The sequence below is a fragment of the Nanorana parkeri genome, unplaced genomic scaffold, assembly GCF_000935625.1.
Source record: "Nanorana parkeri isolate BGI_ZX_2015 unplaced genomic scaffold, ASM93562v1 scaffold789, whole genome shotgun sequence".
NCBI classification, from domain to species: domain Eukaryota; kingdom Metazoa; phylum Chordata; class Amphibia; order Anura; family Dicroglossidae; genus Nanorana; species Nanorana parkeri.
The window spans coordinates 330,164-350,670 of NW_017307057.1; the positions used below are offsets into that span (position 1 = coordinate 330,164).

Sequence of the window (20,507 nt, forward strand, 5' to 3'; positions counted from 1 at the left end):
TATATATATATATATATATATATATATACACTGAGTGGCCAGATTATTATGACCACCTGACGTTTGTAGGCAAATTAGCTATAATTTTAAAAGTTGCTAGAGGGCCAGACCATTATAAAAAGTAGACGGTAGAAGTTATTTTTTTCTGAAGATATGTGTAAACAACGTGATTTAACAGCCTTTGCACGTGGGATGATTGTTGGCGCTCGGAGCCATGGAGCGAGTATCAGCAAAACAGCAGAATTCGTTAAATGTTCATGAGCAGCTGTTATTAAAGTGTTTAAAGACTGGACTGCTAGCCGAAAATCTGAGTCTGAACGTGCAAATTGTGGCCGTCAGCGACTAGTCAATGTTAGGGCAGAATGGAGAGTGGCAAGACTGGTACAAGACAACAGAAGGGCAACAGTGCAGTGTCAGATTCCTCGCATCATGCTTCAACATCTCGCTTCAACATCTCGTGGAGTCACGAGGCAGCCCAACGAAGTCCTCTCGTGGAGTCATCTCGTGGCCCAACGAAGTACTGATGAGTGGTCATAATAATAATAATTTTAAAAAACTAGCTCCAGTGTTGCATTTCATGCAATAAGTGCATTTAACACTGTAGAAAACTATTATTTCCTAAATACCTATCTTGGATTTAGAAGCTACCATCAGCAATTTTTGTTATTATTATTAGTATTATCATCGCATACATGTTGATAATAATTTGACTATTATCAATACATGCAAGTTAAGACATGTAAAAATATGTGGTACCATATGTAGGTAGGTCTACTAAGGTTAAGTGAAGTACAGATCTTTTGTGGCACTTATTATCTGTTGTGTGCCAGGGCATTCAGTCTTTGACATTGTCGGACAACTGCATTTCTTGCTGAGACAAAATTCTGGATGAAATATGTTAACTGTGGTTGCATTTTATCTAACCTTTACTTAATTTGATCTATAAAAAGTAACAAGTGTATTGAACCTGTTAATAAAAGGGTCTAAAACATGTGCAGGGAAATAAAATAGGTTAATTGCTTGCAATAAAGCATGTCTCTTTACTGCCCATGGGGAGTTTTGTAGTAGAGATTTTTTTAGCAAGCTATAAGCAGAAAAATTTCCTATTTAAATGTAAAAAAGAAGCACATACTGAAAAGTAGATGTGACCTGAGATTAGCTTGAACTAGTAAGTGTAAGCCGCATTTTGTAAAGCTTTTGAGGTGGTTTTTGTGAAAAGTAGACTCAAAAAGTAAAAAATTCCCTAACCTAAAGGGAAACTTCCCCTGCAAAGTGCAAATACCCTATCAAAGTGATCAGCCTATTTGCCTCTAGTAAATCACTTCTAAAGTAATTCAATAAGTAGCTCACAGTGAATTATGTGCTATTATGTAACTAAAAGTGTCCACAATCACACTGCGCTACATCAACAACAACAAAATCAAAGTCCAACACACAGTGAACTGTGTAATATATATAAAATGTATCCAATCTCCTCCTTTACTGTGTTGTGTCTAATTGTACTCCACCAACAGTGATCCAATGGACATACTTACTCCAGCACCTTGTGCTTATCCTCCACTAAAATAACACTCACCTCCTGGGAAGACCTTTATAGGAAAGAGTCTGACTGCACAGTCTCCCTTTTAGTATGGGATACTTCCTAAGCACCTGTTTGTTTCAAGCATGTGAGCATGCAGGCACACACTTTTTAAAATGTTTTAATATTACACTTACTGCAAGGTGTATTGCATTTTTAACAAATGCATGTACATATTTGTAGAATGCATATTTTGTAAATGTAATACACCTTGTAGCAAGTGTTTGGTGGCATTCAATGTAAATGCAAAACAGATCTTACATATATATTCAGTAATTGTATTACTTGATCAATCATACAATAAAACCTGTAATTTTAATCTTATTGTATAATTTATCAAGTAGTACAGTACATGGATATATTGTAAAAATCTGTATTTTTACAATATAGCCATGCGTATAATATGCATGACACCAAACACTTGCTGCAAGGGGTATTACATTTTTAATAAATGCCTCTATATACCAAGTTTAGTTAGGTTGAAAAAAGACACAAGTCCATCAAGCTCAACCTACAGAGATATGAATAAAAAGAAAAGCCTAAACAGAACGCTATTCCCACAATTACCCACTATTGATCCAGAGGAAGGCATACTGTATATTATATATAGAATACATATGTTGGAAATTCAATACACCTTGCAGCAAGTGTTTGGTGGCATTTAATGTAAATGCAATACAGATTTTACTAATACATCAATGCACTGTGCTACTTTATAAATCATACAATAAGATTAAAATTAAAAGTCTTATTGTATGATTCATCAAGTGGAACAAAACAAATGTACAGTACATGGTTATATTCGTAAAATCTTGTTTTTACACTGGATGTCACTATACACTTGGTGCAAGGTGTATTAAATTTTCAACATATCCATTCTACATACAATATATATAGATGCATTTATTCTAAATGCAATGCAAGTGTTTGGTGGCATGCAATGTAAATGCAATACAGGTTTCCCCAGATACAGGGAAATACTTTTTTGCAAGCTGCATCCTCTATTATTAGACCCACCCCCTACTCCACCCTAGGCCAATCCCATGGGAGGTACAGTTTATGGACATGGACTGCCAAGGGGTACCTAGATAAAAAAAGGTTGGGGAACATTGATCTAATGTATAATTAATTTAATACAGTGCGGCACAAGGTTAATTAGGTTTTATACAGAACCATTTTGCCCTATTATGTGCAAGCAACTTAGAATAGAGAAATCAATACCACAGGACATAATAAATAGAATACAATTCTAATACCCTAGACGTTAAAAAAAAGATAAACGTGGAGTGAACTTTCTTATTTTAGTACAGCTGCAGTGTCCTGGAATGCATTAGCAGCTCAAACATTCGTTTCACTTTCGATAGGGTTTGGGGCCACTGGGTGACCTTAACTTGATAATGATCGCATCTTGAATGGTAAATGCGTTAAGCGGCCCCTGGGTGAGGATTGACTTCTGATCTCAAATATCTCTGGACAGAGTGCTACTCATGGACATAGGGATATTCTGTGATGATGCGCTGCCATCTCCTGGTGTTGCTGATCTCTTTCCATCCACGCGCAGCACAGTGCCTCCTAGGAGGGGGCGTTGGGAGATGACGGTGCAGTATGACATTGGGACACTGAGCCGTATTGAGCTGGGTTACGTTGTGGCTTTGTGACTTGTTGTGGCATAGGAATCTGGGGGGATGGGACGGGGGAGGAGTTGGGGAAGAGGAGGGTTTTTTTGGGGGGGTGAAATGTTTTGTATTAGTATTAAGGATAAGTTTTTAAGTATGTACCCCCACTTCGGTGGGAGATGTTGTAACCTTATATGCATATTGAAAAAACAATAAAAATCGTACTTTAAAAAAACAAAAACAATTGGTTTCACTTGTTGCCTATATGCCCTTTTTTTGTATTCATAATCTAAAATGTATAATAACTAGAGATAATTATTGGGTGAACCTAGCAATTTCTTCATTTTTGGGCAAATTGTGAATTTCTATTTGCCTTAATATTTAGATAAAGTCTTGCCTGATCTACAGAGAATCATACAATTTATGAGTCTTGTAAGGCACAGATCTGTGAATTGAGTAGCTTCGCAGATCAGTAAAATCAACATACCTATATGCATGGAAATTGTAAATTCCCAAAAAGAAGGAACTTGCCAAATTTACATATCAATGTTCTCATCTCTAATAATGATGAATATGGTAAAAAATCAAGTCATACAATAGTCTGGCTTATTGGGAAATTGAGAATAATCCCCCCTTCTCTAGAAACATAATTTAGGTGACATGGCTAGACTATAGGCAGATGAATATATGTAAGATATTACTGCTCACTACCCCAATTAGTAATCTAATTATTTGAAAGCTAGCCTCAAATCAACTGTAAACATTTACAAGACTGTGCCCATCCACTACATTACAAGGGTTAATTGCTTGTTCTGTCTGGGGGTAAGGGATTAGAAGTCATTCATACCTTTTTATTTGCAGACTTCCTTCTCACTGTACGACTGGCCCTACAAAGCACTGCTCAACTGGTCAAATACTTTCTGAAATGATTGCATACAATGTAGGATATGGGGCCAGTAGTGCTGCATTATATATGAGGATATTAAGGGCCTGTCTACATGATGGGAGTAAAAAGACAGTGGAGGAGAGAGTCGAGTAGAGCGAGAAATAAGGTAAACATTGTGGGCTCATGCTCTTAACCAAAACAAGCAATTAACATTTGCAGTGTGGGGAAGGGGGGCATTGCCTAGAACCTTTTTACAACTGACTTAAGTTAAACTTTAAGAAATTATCCTTTATGTTCAGAAAATCATAAAAATATCTTTGGGTCTTACTCTTTGTGATATTCACTCATTGTAAGTCATATGTACTTTTTGATTGGGTTTACCTCCATGGGTGACATTTATACAAGTAGAAATGTATATTTCGCCATTTTTGTTGGAAAAATGTATTCTAGCAGCAGGGGTGTCCCGAGGCCGGGTGTCGCCCGGTCTGCAGACCGGGTGACACCTCGCCATATCATCACTGCACGTGCGCGTGACGTCACCTCGCGCGTGCACGATGACGTCATCACGCATGCGTGACCATCTGATTGACAACTGTCAGCAGCCATCTTGGTGATGGAGGCCAACAGAGAGAGGAGGGGATGTTCACCCGGCGGTATGAGGTACCCCTCCTCTCTCCTGACGCTGTCGGCCTCTCAGTCCATGACCAAGTGCATAAATACCCCCCGGACCTATTACAACATGAAATTCATATATCATCTGAATATTGTACAAAGTTGTCTGCATTCAACATATGTGTAATGGTCCAGTCCTTGATGCATTTTGCAGTCTAAACTTCTTCAGGAGGATGAGGTAGTTTGAAAAGTACTGAAATCCACAAGATGTTGTCACCTGCAATTTGCTATCCGATGGAGGAAACTTAGGGGGCAGCCACTAGAGGATTTAAAAGAAGAGACCTCAAACAGATCCCTTAGAATATGATGTCACGTCTTAGGTGAGATGAAGGAGTACCTAAGATGGGACATCCTATTCTAAGGGATCTGTTCTATAAACCTATACACTATATCACCTATTAAGCCCCGTAATGGTTTTAGTGTTGAGGTTTTAGTGTTCATCCATCATTGTTAGTGAAAATAGGCTATAATGAAAAGTAACAGACCAAATCTCATCTCTTTTCGGTAAAACACAGTTCCCTGAATATAGACATGTATATTTGTCTGACCTATGGAGAGGTACATAATTCATGTATGCAGGCCAATAGGGCTCTTGATTCTCTTCAGTTTGGATAAATGTGTATGGTAATATTAAGGCAGATGCTAAATTCTCAATAAGCCAAAAATGATTTGCTGAAAATTCTACCTCAGTCTATTTATGAATCAATTATTTTTAAACATTGTAAGTTGTGTTTATATTAAAGACCACCAACAACATTTAAAAATCCAGAGAAGGTTTAACGCTCATCTGTAGGCTCCATCACCTTTTGCGTTCCATCTTTTAATCAATCCATGTACTCAAATTCTCCCCATCCTTGCTCCAGAAACCGAAGAACTGAGCACACAGGCTATAGGCATCACAGAGATTATGATTATAATAATAATTATTATTATTATTACAATTTTAACTTGGGTGTACCTTTAACATCTTAAAACCATACCAGAGTTTCTTAATCTTATAAAATTGTCTAAAGTTGAAGGTGATCAAACTCTAATGCTTTTAAAAAAGCATTAGAGTTTTTAGAAAATGTTCTCACTAGCAGTGCATGGTACTTGACATGTTGTGTCTGCTGTGCAGCTCTCTATACAACAAACACAGGCAGGTGATACTACCTGCCCAGCTCATCACAGTAAGAGGGGAGGAGCCATTCAGCTGTTGAGGGTGTGATTACAGTGGATGCAGTTGGCTGTTGCTAGTTACTGTAGACGTTATGAATGCTTCTTCTAATCTCTTCCAGGATCTGGTGAGTCAGATTGTGCATGTTCCACTGTGTGTATTGATGACAGCCCCGCTGACTTGATGAGCTCAGTACAGAATGGCTGCCTGTATCAAAGGTAGACATGTTTTAAGCTCACCCTGTGTGACAACCATGCCTCCTTCCATAAATACCATAGAAAGGTGAGTGTAGACACAAAATTCACCAATTTTATAGGTCTCAACTCATTCACAAAAAAGAGCATGTATGGACCTGCACAGGTGCAAATGTTTCACCTGGTTTCATCTACATGGCTTTTTTATGCAGTAAAATACATTTTAAGCTTGACTGATCTGGTTGTAAGAAAATATGAATGATTATTATAACATACTTATTAATACATTATGGGCCTTGTGAATGTAACAGCTGAACTTTTAAGATTTAGTTTATATAGCTACAATGAAATCGGTTCTCCTTGGTATCTTTGCTAAAAGATAAATTATAAAGATACAGGTCAACAGAAACATCATTAAATTCTGTTTTGTCCACAAAAGAGAGAAGTGGCTAATTAAGTACATAGACTTTCCTATTTGCTCACTACAGCTTTTATTAACCTATACCAGTCCTCAGGGATGCTGCTTTAGAGGTGACTTAGCACAATAAAACATCATGTACATAACCTAGCTAAATCAGCACTATTTATCTCCTTCGATCAAAAGTTGTATCCATTGATCACATTGTTCTTTTGTGTGATGACATCACTTTCTAAAACAAGAAACCCAGGTTCAGTTTGCATTATAGTGATTCTATCACAAAAGCAAAGTGTTCAATATATTTATTCCCTAGTGATGTGCACATTGTTATTAAAGCAATGTTTCAAGATTTTGCTGAATTGCAGAAAAAAAAGCAAGAGAATGTACAGAACCAATGCACATGAATTAGCTTCTTTTGTGTTAGGTAACTGCTTTTGATGCATGTTGCAGATAAGAGGTGAGAAGCATAGGCTTTTAGTTCTACACTGTAATTAGCATTATACACTATATTATTAAGCCTTTAATCAATTATTGCCTTTGTGTGTTCTGGATAAGAGAACTGGCACTTAACTCTATCATAAAAAAGAAGAAACCTAACAACTTTCAGCTTATGAGCTAGAAAGGAATGCAAATTAAATAATAGAAGCAATAATGTCAGTATATTACACAACTGCTGTTAAAGGTAGGCTGAGAATTTAAGCAATTCAAAATAGAATAAAATTAGAGAAAACAAATTAAAACATGTGTAAATAATAGAATATCAGTGAAAGAAAGAGGATTTACATAATACTGCATTCAGTAGCTAAGAAACAGGTGTCAAAACAGCTATTTCCTAACCACAGAGACACCCACAGTACTAGTGTCAGAGCAAGAAGAAGGGGGTGAATATTTAGCAGAAGGAGGGGAGCAGCAAACACAAACTTGTGCATGCTCGGAGGAAACTGGAGCACCCAGATAATACCGTGTGTAAGCTCCACATGCCCTGCATCATGCTTGCTCTTCATTATTATACTGTAAATAAATCTCTACTCAACTATATAATGAAAATAAGGCTTGCATTTCAAGGTTGTCAGAGAAGCAGTGGCTTTGGGTATCAGTTTAAGTGTTTAGCATTTGCATTCCAACTAAATCTGCAGTACCATAAAATAAGTCTTAAAAAATGCATCTACTGTCATTGCCCCTCACTGTGATGCCATCACGATCTCACCAATTTGCAGCCTGTGTGAAATTTTTCATTAAAAATTCATGAAAGCAGCAAATCAGTACTGCATGAAGCAATGAGGAGAGCATCAGAAAATCCAGAAAGCATGAATGCCCGTGCCTGTACAAACCATTAAAAGCAGCACAGCAATATTGCATAGAGCTATCACTTATGTTCCATTTAGCCTTGATGAAAGTATACCCACTACATCCCTGGTAGTTCTGCAAATGAGAGATTTATTCACCACTTTGAAATTTTTAGATATCATGTAAAAAGTGTACCACTAGGTTAACATTGTTGTGCTGCATATACAGTTTATCACATACAGTAATTGCTATTATCTGAGAAAATAACATACCTTTGTGGTTGTGTTGTATAGCTGCTATCATAATCTTCATAGCTTAGTTCATCATAGTCATCTCCAAAACCATCATCATAGCCCTGCAAAAAATATTTAAATGCAGTATTAAAAGATGAAGGACATGACAGTATCTGTCTGCACTATTGTAATGGCCAATATGCTTTGTGACACTCGTCCATTCCATTAAAATTGTCAGTTTCCACAAAACTGCTAAAAAGTCTAGTTAAAAAGTTACAGACATCAGTACAGGATTGTATATTGTTTCAGGTACTTTATTACAATAGGAATAAGTGCAGCAAACCATCCTAGTACTTATAGTGATAGCATAGTAAAACGTTTTGAATCACTACATGAACATGGACACCACACCCCTAATATAGAAAAACAACAACAACAAAAAGAGGATAGATGGGGCTTTTAAGGCATCAAAAATGCAATTAGGGATAATATAACATAGTGATGACAAAATTACACAGTAAAATAACATTTATTTATTAAAAAATGACATGATCCACATGATAAAAATATACCCACTAGTATCCATGATGAAACAGCATAAAACCTCCCTGGGCCCTGTACATGATACATGCATAATAGATACAATTAACTTAAATTGCATTTTTTTACGCCTTAAAAGCCCCATCTATCGACTTATAGTGATGGATCATACAAATTAGACCAATAATCTCTCCTGTAATATTTCCCCCCTAACAAAGCACCCTCCCGTGTTGAGGCCAGGTGGCCTGGTACGTGCAGGAGGGGGGCCTCACACTTGTCCTAGACCCACTTGTCCTAGACCCCTAAAGGATCTGGTATGAATTGGGGAGGGACTCCACGCTGTTTTTTTAACATTTCATCCAATATTTTTGTTATCAAAAATTCTGATACATTGGGATTCGTTATTTTTTCATCATAAATTTTAACGATTCATCCAATATTTTTGTTATCAAAAATTCTGATACATTGGGATTCGTTATTTTTTCATCGTAAATTTGGATGCATCCGAATGTCCGAATATGCAGAAATTTGTTTGAATTTCAATTCGGAATTAAACTAATTTTACAACCCCAATTCCCAAAAAGTTGGGCCCCTGTGTAAAATCTACATAAAAACAGAATGCAATCATTTGCAAATCTCATAAACCCATATTGTATTCACAATGGAAAATAGAAAACATATCAAATATTTAAACTGAGAAAATGTACTATTTTTAGAAAAAGATATTTTTAAATTAATAGCAGCAACACATCTCAAAAAAGTTGGGTCAGGGAAACAAAAAGCTGACAAAGTAAGTGGTACTAAGAAGAAAGAGCTGAAAGAACATTTTGCAACTCCTAGGTTAATTGGAAACAAGTCAGTAACATGATTGGGTATAAAGAGCATTTTAAGGTGCCCATACACTGCATGATCCTTGTACGAGAATCGCGGGAAATCCCGCGATCATACGAGAATTGTGCAGTGTATGGAAGTTGTGCGACTGTTTCTAATGTATGATCAGGTGTCTAAAATCACTTCTACAATCACTTCTAGAAGAAAGTTGGTAGCTGTGAGTTTATTTACTTTTCAGTACTGCCACCCCAATAATTGCAACAGCAGTAAAAGTGTTAACAAACAAGTGGGCCAGTACACATTTTAAAGTTTTTTTCTTAAACTTGAAGTTATGCACATAATGTTGCACATTATTACGCATATTAACTAAATTGATTTGAAAACAATGCTGTTGCTAGGTATTTCATGTGTGCAATAAAAGCTATGCCCCCCCAACCTTAATTGTTCTGGTTTAGAAAAAAAGCCTTGTTACATTAAAATCATGCAATTGCAGCAACAATTATAAAGATTCTTCTCAGAAAACTAAACCTCACTTTCTACATGCTGTGAAGAAGTTGGTGACACATGGGGGGTGATTTACTAACCTAAACACACGCACACACTAGGTGCGTGTGATTTTTACACAGCAAAACGTATTTATCAACCAAAAAGTCTCTAAAAGCATATTTCCACTAATGCCATATATGGAAAAATCATGCACATGATGCATATATAATGCTGCTTCACAGTTTAGACAAAAATGGTTAGTTAATGCATTTACATTCCTGCATTCATCAATGCAAGCAACACAATATAGAGCTAATTTACACAACATCACCTTGCAATTCATGGAGGGCTTTGCACAACACACCTGCTGGGTGTGTGCACACTACAAAGGTGTCTTGATTCTACCAATAGATCATGCTGGGAGGGAACACACTACAGAGGTGTATACTTGTTTGTGGCATGTTTATAAGGTTAGTAAATCAACCCCATGGACTTGTTAAGTGGATCTGCGTATATTACAAAACAGTACTTGAAATAAAATACAATACGTTTCCAGGAAATATTTTCATTATATAGATTAAAAAAAACTCCTGAACAGCAAATGCAATGTTATTTTGCTGACTAGTTGAGTAACATCTATATTATCTTTTACTCGTTGTGTGTTAAATTGGCTCTATTGCTAAAATGGAAGCACACAAAATATGCTTTGATGCAAAGAAGATAGTAAATACTTACCTTTCCTGCCACCCACACCACTGAATAGAAAAGCAACAGTTGCCTGAAGAATCTTTAGAAACTACTTGTAGGAGTATCAGATACCTGGTCCCCACTAAGCTCTGTGGTTCCCCTCTCCAGCCCTTGCATCACTGCATGACACAACCCGAAGTGTCAGTTACTGAAGAGTCTTCAGGTGGTTGTTTCTTTTTATTCTAACAAAGCTCATGAATGCAGGTTTATTACCTCATTTGCAGCACAACATGCTTTGGGAGCGTTTTATTTTAACAACAGAGTTGATATAGCGTGAACTTGTGCTTTTTCCCATGCTGTCAACCTGCTGTCTGGTTCAGCTGCTGGGAGCAGGAGAAGAAAACCTGTATAAATTATGAGTCTCTTAATCCATAGCATACACAGGGCTATGGATTATCTACACGTGAAAGCACTGGTGCTTAGCTATTGGCACAGTCCAAATTGAGTGAGTCACATGCTTCACCATACTCAAGTACATTGCCTTTTCTTATGCATGCATCAGAAGTATGTTTAGACATAATCTCAGGTAAGACTCTCAGTTTATGGAGCTTTATAATATATGTTCCTGCTCTACTAGTTCAACTACACCGGAATCATGCAATACAGAGGTACTTTGATACAGTGCCCTCCTTCTATATATATTTACATATGTGTTTATTTAGTAACATTAAACCTGTAACATGGGTTATGTTAAAGCTGCAACAAAATGTTGCACATTATTACGCATATTAACTAAATTGATTTGAAAACAATGCTGTTGCTAGGTATTTCATGTGTGCAATAAAAGCTATGCCCCCCCAACCTTAATTGTTCTGGTTTAGAAAAAAAGCCTTGTTACATTAAAATCATGCAATTGCAGCAACAATTATAAAGATTCTTCTCAGAAAACTAAACCTCACTTTCTACATGCTGTGAAGAAGTTGGTGACACATGGGGGGTGATTTACTAACCTAAACACACGCACACACTAGGTGCGTGTGATTTTTACACAGCAAAACGTATTTATCAACCAAAAAGTCTCTAAAAGCATATTTCCACTAATGCCATATATGGAAAAATCATGCACATGATGCATATATAATGCTGCTTCACAGTTTAGACAAAAATGGTTAGTTAATGCATTTACATTCCTGCATTCATCAATGCAAGCAACACAATATAGAGCTAATTTACACAACATCACCTTGCAATTCATGGAGGGCTTTGCACAACACACCTGCTGGGTGTGTGCACACTACAAAGGTGTCTTGATTCTACCAATAGATCATGCTGGGAGGGAACACACTACAGAGGTGTATACTTGTTTGTGGCATGTTTATAAGGTTAGTAAATCAACCCCATGGACTTGTTAAGTGGATCTGCGTATATTACAAAACAGTACTTGAAATAAAATACAATACGTTTCCAGGAAATATTTTCATTATATAGATTAAAAAAAACTCCTGAACAGCAAATGCAATGTTATTTTGCTGACTAGTTGAGTAACATCTATATTATCTTTTACTCGTTGTGTGTTAAATTGGCTCTATTGCTAAAATGGAAGCACACAAAATATGCTTTGATGCAAAGAAGATAGTAAATACTTACCTTTCCTGCCACCCACACCACTGAATAGAAAAGCAACAGTTGCCTGAAGAATCTTTAGAAACTACTTGTAGGAGTATCAGATACCTGGTCCCCACTAAGCTCTGTGGTTCCCCTCTCCAGCCCTTGCATCACTGCATGACACAACCCGAAGTGTCAGTTACTGAAGAGTCTTCAGGTGGTTGTTTCTTTTTATTCTAACAAAGCTCATGAATGCAGGTTTATTACCTCATTTGCAGCACAACATGCTTTGGGAGCGTTTTATTTTAACAACAGAGTTGATATAGCGTGAACTTGTGCTTTTTCCCATGCTGTCAACCTGCTGTCTGGTTCAGCTGCTGGGAGCAGGAGAAGAAAACCTGTATAAATTATGAGTCTCTTAATCCATAGCATACACAGGGCTATGGATTATCTACACGTGAAAGCACTGGTGCTTAGCTATTGGCACAGTCCAAATTGAGTGAGTCACATGCTTCACCATACTCAAGTACATTGCCTTTTCTTATGCATGCATCAGAAGTATGTTTAGACATAATCTCAGGTAAGACTCTCAGTTTATGGAGCTTTATAATATATGTTCCTGCTCTACTAGTTCAACTACACCGGAATCATGCAATACAGAGGTACTTTGATACAGTGCCCTCCTTCTATATATATTTACATATGTGTTTATTTAGTAACATTAAACCTGTAACATGGGTTATGTTAAAGCTGCAACAAGATATTTTTACTCATTATTATTTAACAACGTCACATGACCAGTACAAGTACTTTGTGTAAATCTGATGCATAAAGGGATTATGCTGGTTAACAAAAACCGCCAACAAACATTCAAGCTCTTTTATCAGCCCTACCCATTTAAACGATATATGTGAACTGCCAAACACACTTCCTGTCCTAGGGTGACGATGCTGCTCCTCCATATATACTGTGTAGTTAGGTACTGGACACCAAGGACAGAAGGTGTTTTACTAGCAGGATCAATAATAATAAAATCATTAAAAAAGGAAAATTAAAACACTCATCACATCTAAGGACTGGTAAACTGTGATATATGAAATGTTTACTCTTTTTTTTAATATCCTTTAACAAGAAAAGTTCAATCTAAGGATGTTGTCAGATATATAGTTAATTTCCAGCTGCAGACTGATCTTTATTTGCTGTTAGTTTTCCTTTCAGAGTTTTTAAAAGAGAAACAATTTCTGTGCATAATAATCTTATGATTATCAGTTATAGAATAACAAAATATGTAGAATATCAATGGATATTTTTGTAGAGCTTTGAATAAGTTCACAAGACAAATTTAAACTGCAGGAACAATATATCAAATTCCACTTTTGACTGGATAAAGTTAGCCCATGGGACGATTGTTACAACTCTTAACTGAATGGTTTACAGATGCGATTACAACTTCCATGTATTGATCCATTTGGTTATCCTGTTAAATGTCTTATTCTTAACAAATTCAAACCTATTGATTGTACTGGCCTTCAGATGAAAATTATATTTCAAAACCTATGTGGTATGCTTTAAGTCTATGTAATCTAAAAGCAATTATTTTTTCCTGTTGATTTTGTGTGGACAAGGAAAATTACTTTTATGCCAGTGTTAATGGAAAACTGACAGGAGGGAAGTAAACATAATACTGAAACATTAAGAATTGCTTTTGTTGCAGCAATGACTTCAAAGCAGAGGGAACTGAATGCTGTGATTGATGGAGATTTCCAGGACAACCAGAGACCATGTATGTCTGAGTCTCTTCTGTGCAGTAATGAGATGGCAGTCCTCCCCGCCCTCTTGGTTTTATCAACACCAAGAATTACCAACATTTGTTGGTATCTGCTGGTCAAATCTGATATGTAGTGCAAATATGAATTTTATTGGTAGCCTTTTGTGATTAATTTAACACATTTAAGCCCAGGCCAAATTCTCAGCATTAACTTGTCTATAACTATGTGGCTAATTTGTTGGTTTGACAGTGGGGTCTGGGAAACAGGAACTCGTGCACGTGCCTATTTCTAGTTCTTTACTGTAACATTGATTAACATTCATAGGGCATTTTGTGTGAGGACTGAAAAAGGCATTTTGTAGTCATGACAAAACTAGAGTGCCTCATCGGCTCTCACTTTAATTGGAGAGATGGTCATCAGGGGGGCAGGTATTAACTCCCAAGTCAGAAAAACAAGGGGGTCTATTCACGAAACAGCCGAAGGATCTAGCCGTAGCTTCGGCTGACCCTTCGGCTAGCTTCGGCCCCAGGACCCCTTTGGTTCAGTAGAACCTAAGGGCTGCTGTACGGGCTATTCACCATAGCACGTACAGCTCCCGAACTTAGTCGAGCGGCTTTAGACACATTCAATTGGTGTACATGCATATGGAAATGGTATGGTCTTGGAAATATCCAACTATGAAATCTTATTTTGCCTATAAAATCTTTATAGATGAACAACTTGCTTGCCAATAAAGGTTATCAATTAAACTAGACATTTTCTTTATTCATTGATGTCTAACACTGTTCAAGACTTTATTACTTCTGGATCTCATTATAGTCAGCCTCTGATTCTAATGCAGTACTGGTTGCATTTAGCTTTAACCCCATAAGCCTTCATCCAGAAGCGTTATATCTTGACATATATATCTTGACAGAAGTCTTTTTTTATAAATAAAGTAAAAAATATGGTTAAGTCTCTCTGTGATAACCTTTTTTGGCTAGCAAGTTGTTTATCAAGTTGTTTATCTATAAAGCTACATTTTATAGACAAAAAAGGATTTCATAGTTGGATATTTCCAAGACCACACCATTTCCATATGCATGTACACCAATTTAATGTGTCTAAAGCTAATTATTAGGTGTAAAAATGTATTCTGGATCCAGGTAAAACTTTGTCTGGAATTGGGATTCAGGGTTATGTTCTTTAGCATTTTGAATAAGCTTACATTTCTGTCAAACAGCCAAAAGCTTTTTAGACAACATGTAAATCCTTGAATAATTATTTGATTCTAAAGGCAGAGTAATCCAGTGTGTTATTTGTACCATCAGAACCGTACTCTCTTATTTGCCTGGGCTCTGTAAGTATTATTATTGACCTGAATGTTATCAATATTTAGTGATCTGAAACGCTTTAGAAACTCTGTATAGGATTAGAAGTACAGATTGGTATAAAGTAATCCAGGGATAATCCAAAATGTAGCTGTATCCAAATTATATACAATGATTATTGCTGCATTATGTGCATCAACGCGTATTATCTAAAATTTACAGTCTGTAGTACAACAATTTCTAACCTGTTCATAACATCTATTCAAACCTAAAGGGTAAAGTGTGGACAATCTACTGGGTATTTTGCAAGGAAGACTACTGGTGCTGCATTTTGTATACATAAATATATGTATTTATTTTCCTTCTTTGCACCATCTATTATTATTTCCATAGTTCAATACAAACCTACAACATTTCTTTCCCATGTGTCCTATTGTGTTGCACTCTGCAGTATGACTTGTTTGGAGATCATTGTCTAATAACATCCAAGCACATAATTGTCTAAACAGGCATTAAATATTCCAGTCATTTAGGAAGTACATTATACTAAATCACTGCTCTTCATAGTGTTTTGTTTTCTAGTTTCTTAATCATTTCATTTCCCCAATCTCCATTTCGAAGGCTGAACTGTTATGCCAGATTCAATTACTATTCATTTAGTAGATGAAAATTATTTTCATATCAATGAAAGAGGAAATTATTGACAATTAAAGATGTTGGTTCTTGAATGAAATCTGATGAGAGCAGTTAAATAAATAAACAGATTTCATTAATTGGAGATATTTGACTCAAAATCTAATTAAAACTAGCTATTTTGTTTCAAATCCTAGTGTTGATGACATGAATGTTTATGTCACATATAACTGGTATACTGTATTTGATTTATCTATTTACAACTACATGGGGGTTATACTGTATAGATGCAAAAACTATAACAGGAATTTTATGTATTTTTGTGTGCAGGTTGCCTTCTTTTGGACATTGTAATAATACCCTGCAACCTGCAATCCTTGTGACCAGTCTTTGACTGTCAGGTTTATAAAAGCTGTAAAATCATTTATATCTCCTGGTAATCCTTTATCACAAATACTGATGTGGCCATTCCCAGAAGCACTGGGGTCACACTGAATACCTGTCAAACTTGCTTAACTGATAGCACTTGTGCTGGTCTCACTAGGCTGAGAATAGAGACCCCAGTACATTCCTCCCCATATCCATAGGTGACTTAATGTGTGTTTAAAACAAATATAGAAAAAGAGCACATATTTTATTATTTCAGTGTTTTTTTATGACTTGCATGTTTACATTTTTCTCTTTCATATTTTTGTTATTCTAAGTAGAGATTATTATTATTATACAGGATTTATATAGCGCCAATAGTTTGCACAGCGCTTTATTGCTTTGTTTGCACAGATTACCCAGTAGGGATCTCTCAGTGGCTCAGTGCTATCAACCTATTTCCTGCCTAACAACTGTTATGTTAAAATATTAGTGAAATAGGAAGGGAACTGTTGTCAAAGGGTTGACTAACTCAACAATTGTGTTTCACCCTAAAGTAGAATGTCAACCTATGTATTTATTGGCAAATATGGATGCTACCTGTACATATATAATTACAAATTATACATAGAAACAAGTAGAAACAACAACATTAACACTTATGCTTAGATCCCGTATATATCAAGCAGATTTACATGTATGCCTAAAAACAAAGATTTTACAGCCAGGTTAGGGTTCAGGCCATATTGGGATGGTGTGTCTGGTGTTCAGCATAACTGTATACATACCTCTATTTTTTCCAAGAAATGCCATATGTCCAGTCAGATAGTGGAAATAGATTGCCAGCTTTTTTTTAGAATACAAAAAGGTATTTAGGGCAAAAAATGTTTCCTCCAAATGTGCTACTTGTGATAAATGTGCTACACGGAAATAGCTTGACAGCTCCTAGAACTAAAACAACTTAATATTTGATCAATCTTTTATTTTACAAAAAATGTTGATCTTGGTAGATTGACTGTGGATTTTGATTCTAGAAGAAAGAGAAAGGAAAGCACATCCAGGTGTAAACAGTTTCTAGTTTTGTGTCACATTACGAACAGGGTAATGCTCATTTTGGCTGAATTACACATAAGTGTCTTTCAGCTAGTAAAGCTTAGCAGTTGGAAATGGTGGTCCATTTCTTCATGATATGATAAGTGGTAAAGCCAAGACTTTCAGAACTCTGCCACTTTTATCCTAAAGAAGATATAGTGCTCTGTCCCAAAACACGTCAAAGTGAGACAACAATCAAAAAAGGTTTTATTGGAAAGGTTTTACAGTGCCTGAATCTAACAAAATGACCCTTGAAGCATGATTCAAAGTTTCACTGGTGATCTGGCACCAAGCACAGCTATGGTTACCTCCTGCTCCTGCTTTAACAAACATTTGCTGGACAGCAGATTTAAACTGCTAAGCTTTACTTGCTGAATGACACAAATGTGCAATTCACAGTTCAAGATGAGTGCTACTCAATTTGTAGTTTCACGCAACTATTAACTCTTAAGCTGGACATACACTAGTAGATATACGAATGAAAGACCTTTATTTATCAATGAAAGATCTTTCTTTACCACACGATAATGTCAAATTAAATGTTGTCTTATCTTAACATTTGATTTTGGAATGCATGGAGTTTCCCGAACAAAAACCACATTCACTGTTAGAATTTCGTTCCTCCAGGGAAAATGTTCCATCCTGCTCCTTCAACTTTTTTCATCACTATGGTCAAAATCGTACAAAAGTTAGTTCACAAATCTACTAGTGCATGGAAAGCTTTACATGCACCTTCCTTTGTTTTTGTTTTAGATGTTTGAAACTTTGTCATAACAAGTAAAAGAGCAGCTCTACCAACAAACAAGGATTTTACAAAGTCCAAAACAGAGGTTTATTCTCCCACAAAATGTGAGGTATCTTTTTTAAAAAGTGTGGATTGAGATTGTTAACTCCTTGAAGAATACAATTTCATATTTGGAATATGTTTAGTCCAAATATTACAACTGTTTATTAATTGTACCCGGATCTAAAAAGGCTATATATTTTGCCAAAACAAGCCTCTATTTTAGAGTGGAGCTTTTTGTACACTGCATTTGATAATACATTGACAGCTCCTGGATCTTAAAAATCAAGGTATCTTGTGATGACAAATTTCTGTTTTTAGTACACTACTTCGGGAATCAGTGTCAGTTTCTGAGACTTAACAGCACTGAATTTTGTTAAAACAAGATTTATTTTTTCCCCTAAAAGTTCAGCTTCAATTACTGTGAGATTTTAAATAAATTACCAGTACCTGAGCCTAAAACAAAAAGGCCTTCTGTAGAAACAGGCCTAATTATTTTTTAAGAGCTTGTTCACATTTTGTGCAGAGACATGTGTTTGCACCTGAGAAACAGGTCTCAGCAAGGGCACATAGAAGGGGTGTGCCCCTGTACTTCACAATGAAGTGGAGAGGTGCGCAGCATAGAGGTGCAAAAAAAATGCAGCATGTTAGTATTCTTCTGCATTTCACCACTCTCTGTCCATCTCCAAGCACCCCAGCGCTGCTGCAGAGAAATGAATGCATTGTAGTTAAGTTAAAGTTAATCAGTACCTTGCATTGTAAAAATGCAAGGCACCACCCTCCACCACTGGCACAAAAGGTCAACCAGCCCGCACACTAAAATGGATAATTTTTTGTGTGTGGACTAGTGTGATTGAGCCCCTAAAGAGTATAGCTTTTATTACAATAAGTTGCCAATAGTGCAGTTCGTAGCCGCCTTGTGCCTTTTCTGAACAAAACAGGTCCCATTTATAATAGCAAATGCCTCTATAGTATAAATAATAAGTGATGAAGGCTATATTTTATAAAGTGTTCTTTATATGCCCTTGTTCACTAGTTTTATAGCCACAAGGCCAAGACACATGCAGCTAATTCAGGTTTATTAAAGCTCATCAAGGCAAGACATGGAACAATAGTTTTTACAGATGACAATGTACAGTGCATCCATGCAGAACAATCAGTACACCTTAGGTGTGCTGGACTAAAATGAACACAAATGCTCTACGCTTCATATAAATTACAATATTTCCTTCTTAAAACATAGGTTATATTTGATGTTCTTAAAAAAAAACATTTTGTACAAATCACCAAACTATATGACTGTTTTTACTAGACACTCAAGAACAGATTATTTGTTGATCAAGGCATTCAGTGTGAACAGAGAGACACTATACCATGATCAGGTCACTATTTCTTCCTTCTGTTCCTTTACTACAGGTTAACCTCCTTAAAGAAGAATTACTCCTCTATCTATCTATCTATCTATCTATCTATCTATCTATCTATCTATCTATCTATCTATCTATTTATCTATCTCTCTCTATATTTCATTGCATTTCATTGAATTACCTAATCAAATGCTCCACGTGAAGTCATTTGAAGAAATGCATAACGCAAGGTTTAAGCTAACTAATTAATTCACATATCCCCTCAAAATGAAATCAAAGCAGAGAAACTATAGAATAAATTAATTATAATTGCATTTCACCATAGATTTGAGTAACATGATTATATTCGATAGACCCAGTAGTTCTATAATGAATACTGAAAAGGTTCTGTAACTTGAGTGTTGGCAGTATAATGAGCTAAGAATGAACAGCAATAGCATAGAAATGTAAATTCTGGTAATGCTAAAAAATAGTAATAAATAATATACACAGTGAAGATGGAGTAAAGCAATATATGTTAGAATAAACTAAGTAGAACACTGCATTTCCAAACAAAACACATTTGGTCGCTGCCAGCGGTAGGAGCAATTCGGCTTTAGCTGCTCAGTTCGGTTTTATAATATTCCCCCAGGGGGCCGGTGTTGGTCTTGGTATTTCTTTTTCAAAGACCGCTGGCTTTAACTCCTTGGTAAAGTGTGTCTCTCGCAGTGCTTTCACTGTGCATTCTCCAGTGGCTTTCTGGGATCTCAACCTGGTTCTGTCGGCAAAACTCTCTCTTTGAACCAATTGGGGATGTCACTTTATCTTTCTTGCTTCACAAGGTTTCCTTTCTTGTCACTATCACCTCTGCAAGGAGAGTGTCTGCAGCCTTTTCCTGCACGAAACTCTTCCTTGTGTTATTCAGGGATAAGGTTGTTTTGAGGATCAGGTCCTCCTTTCTTGCCCAGGCGTTCTTGTCCTTGTATCTTAACCAGGAAATTGTACTTTCCTCTCTAT

The 20,507-nt window shown here is 36.3% G+C and overlaps 1 protein-coding gene across 1 annotated transcript in view; it reads right to left on the bottom strand.

Moving 5' to 3' along the window:
* Positions 1 to 20,507, bottom strand: part of KHDRBS2 (KH RNA binding domain containing, signal transduction associated 2) — a 190,893-nt gene that overhangs the window by 22,854 nt on the left and 147,532 nt on the right. The window contains exon 10 of the mRNA XM_018564849.1: positions 8,081 to 8,163. Coding sequence (XP_018420351.1) covers positions 8,081 to 8,163 — 83 coding nt within the window. The remainder of the gene's footprint in view (positions 1 to 8,080; positions 8,164 to 20,507) is intronic.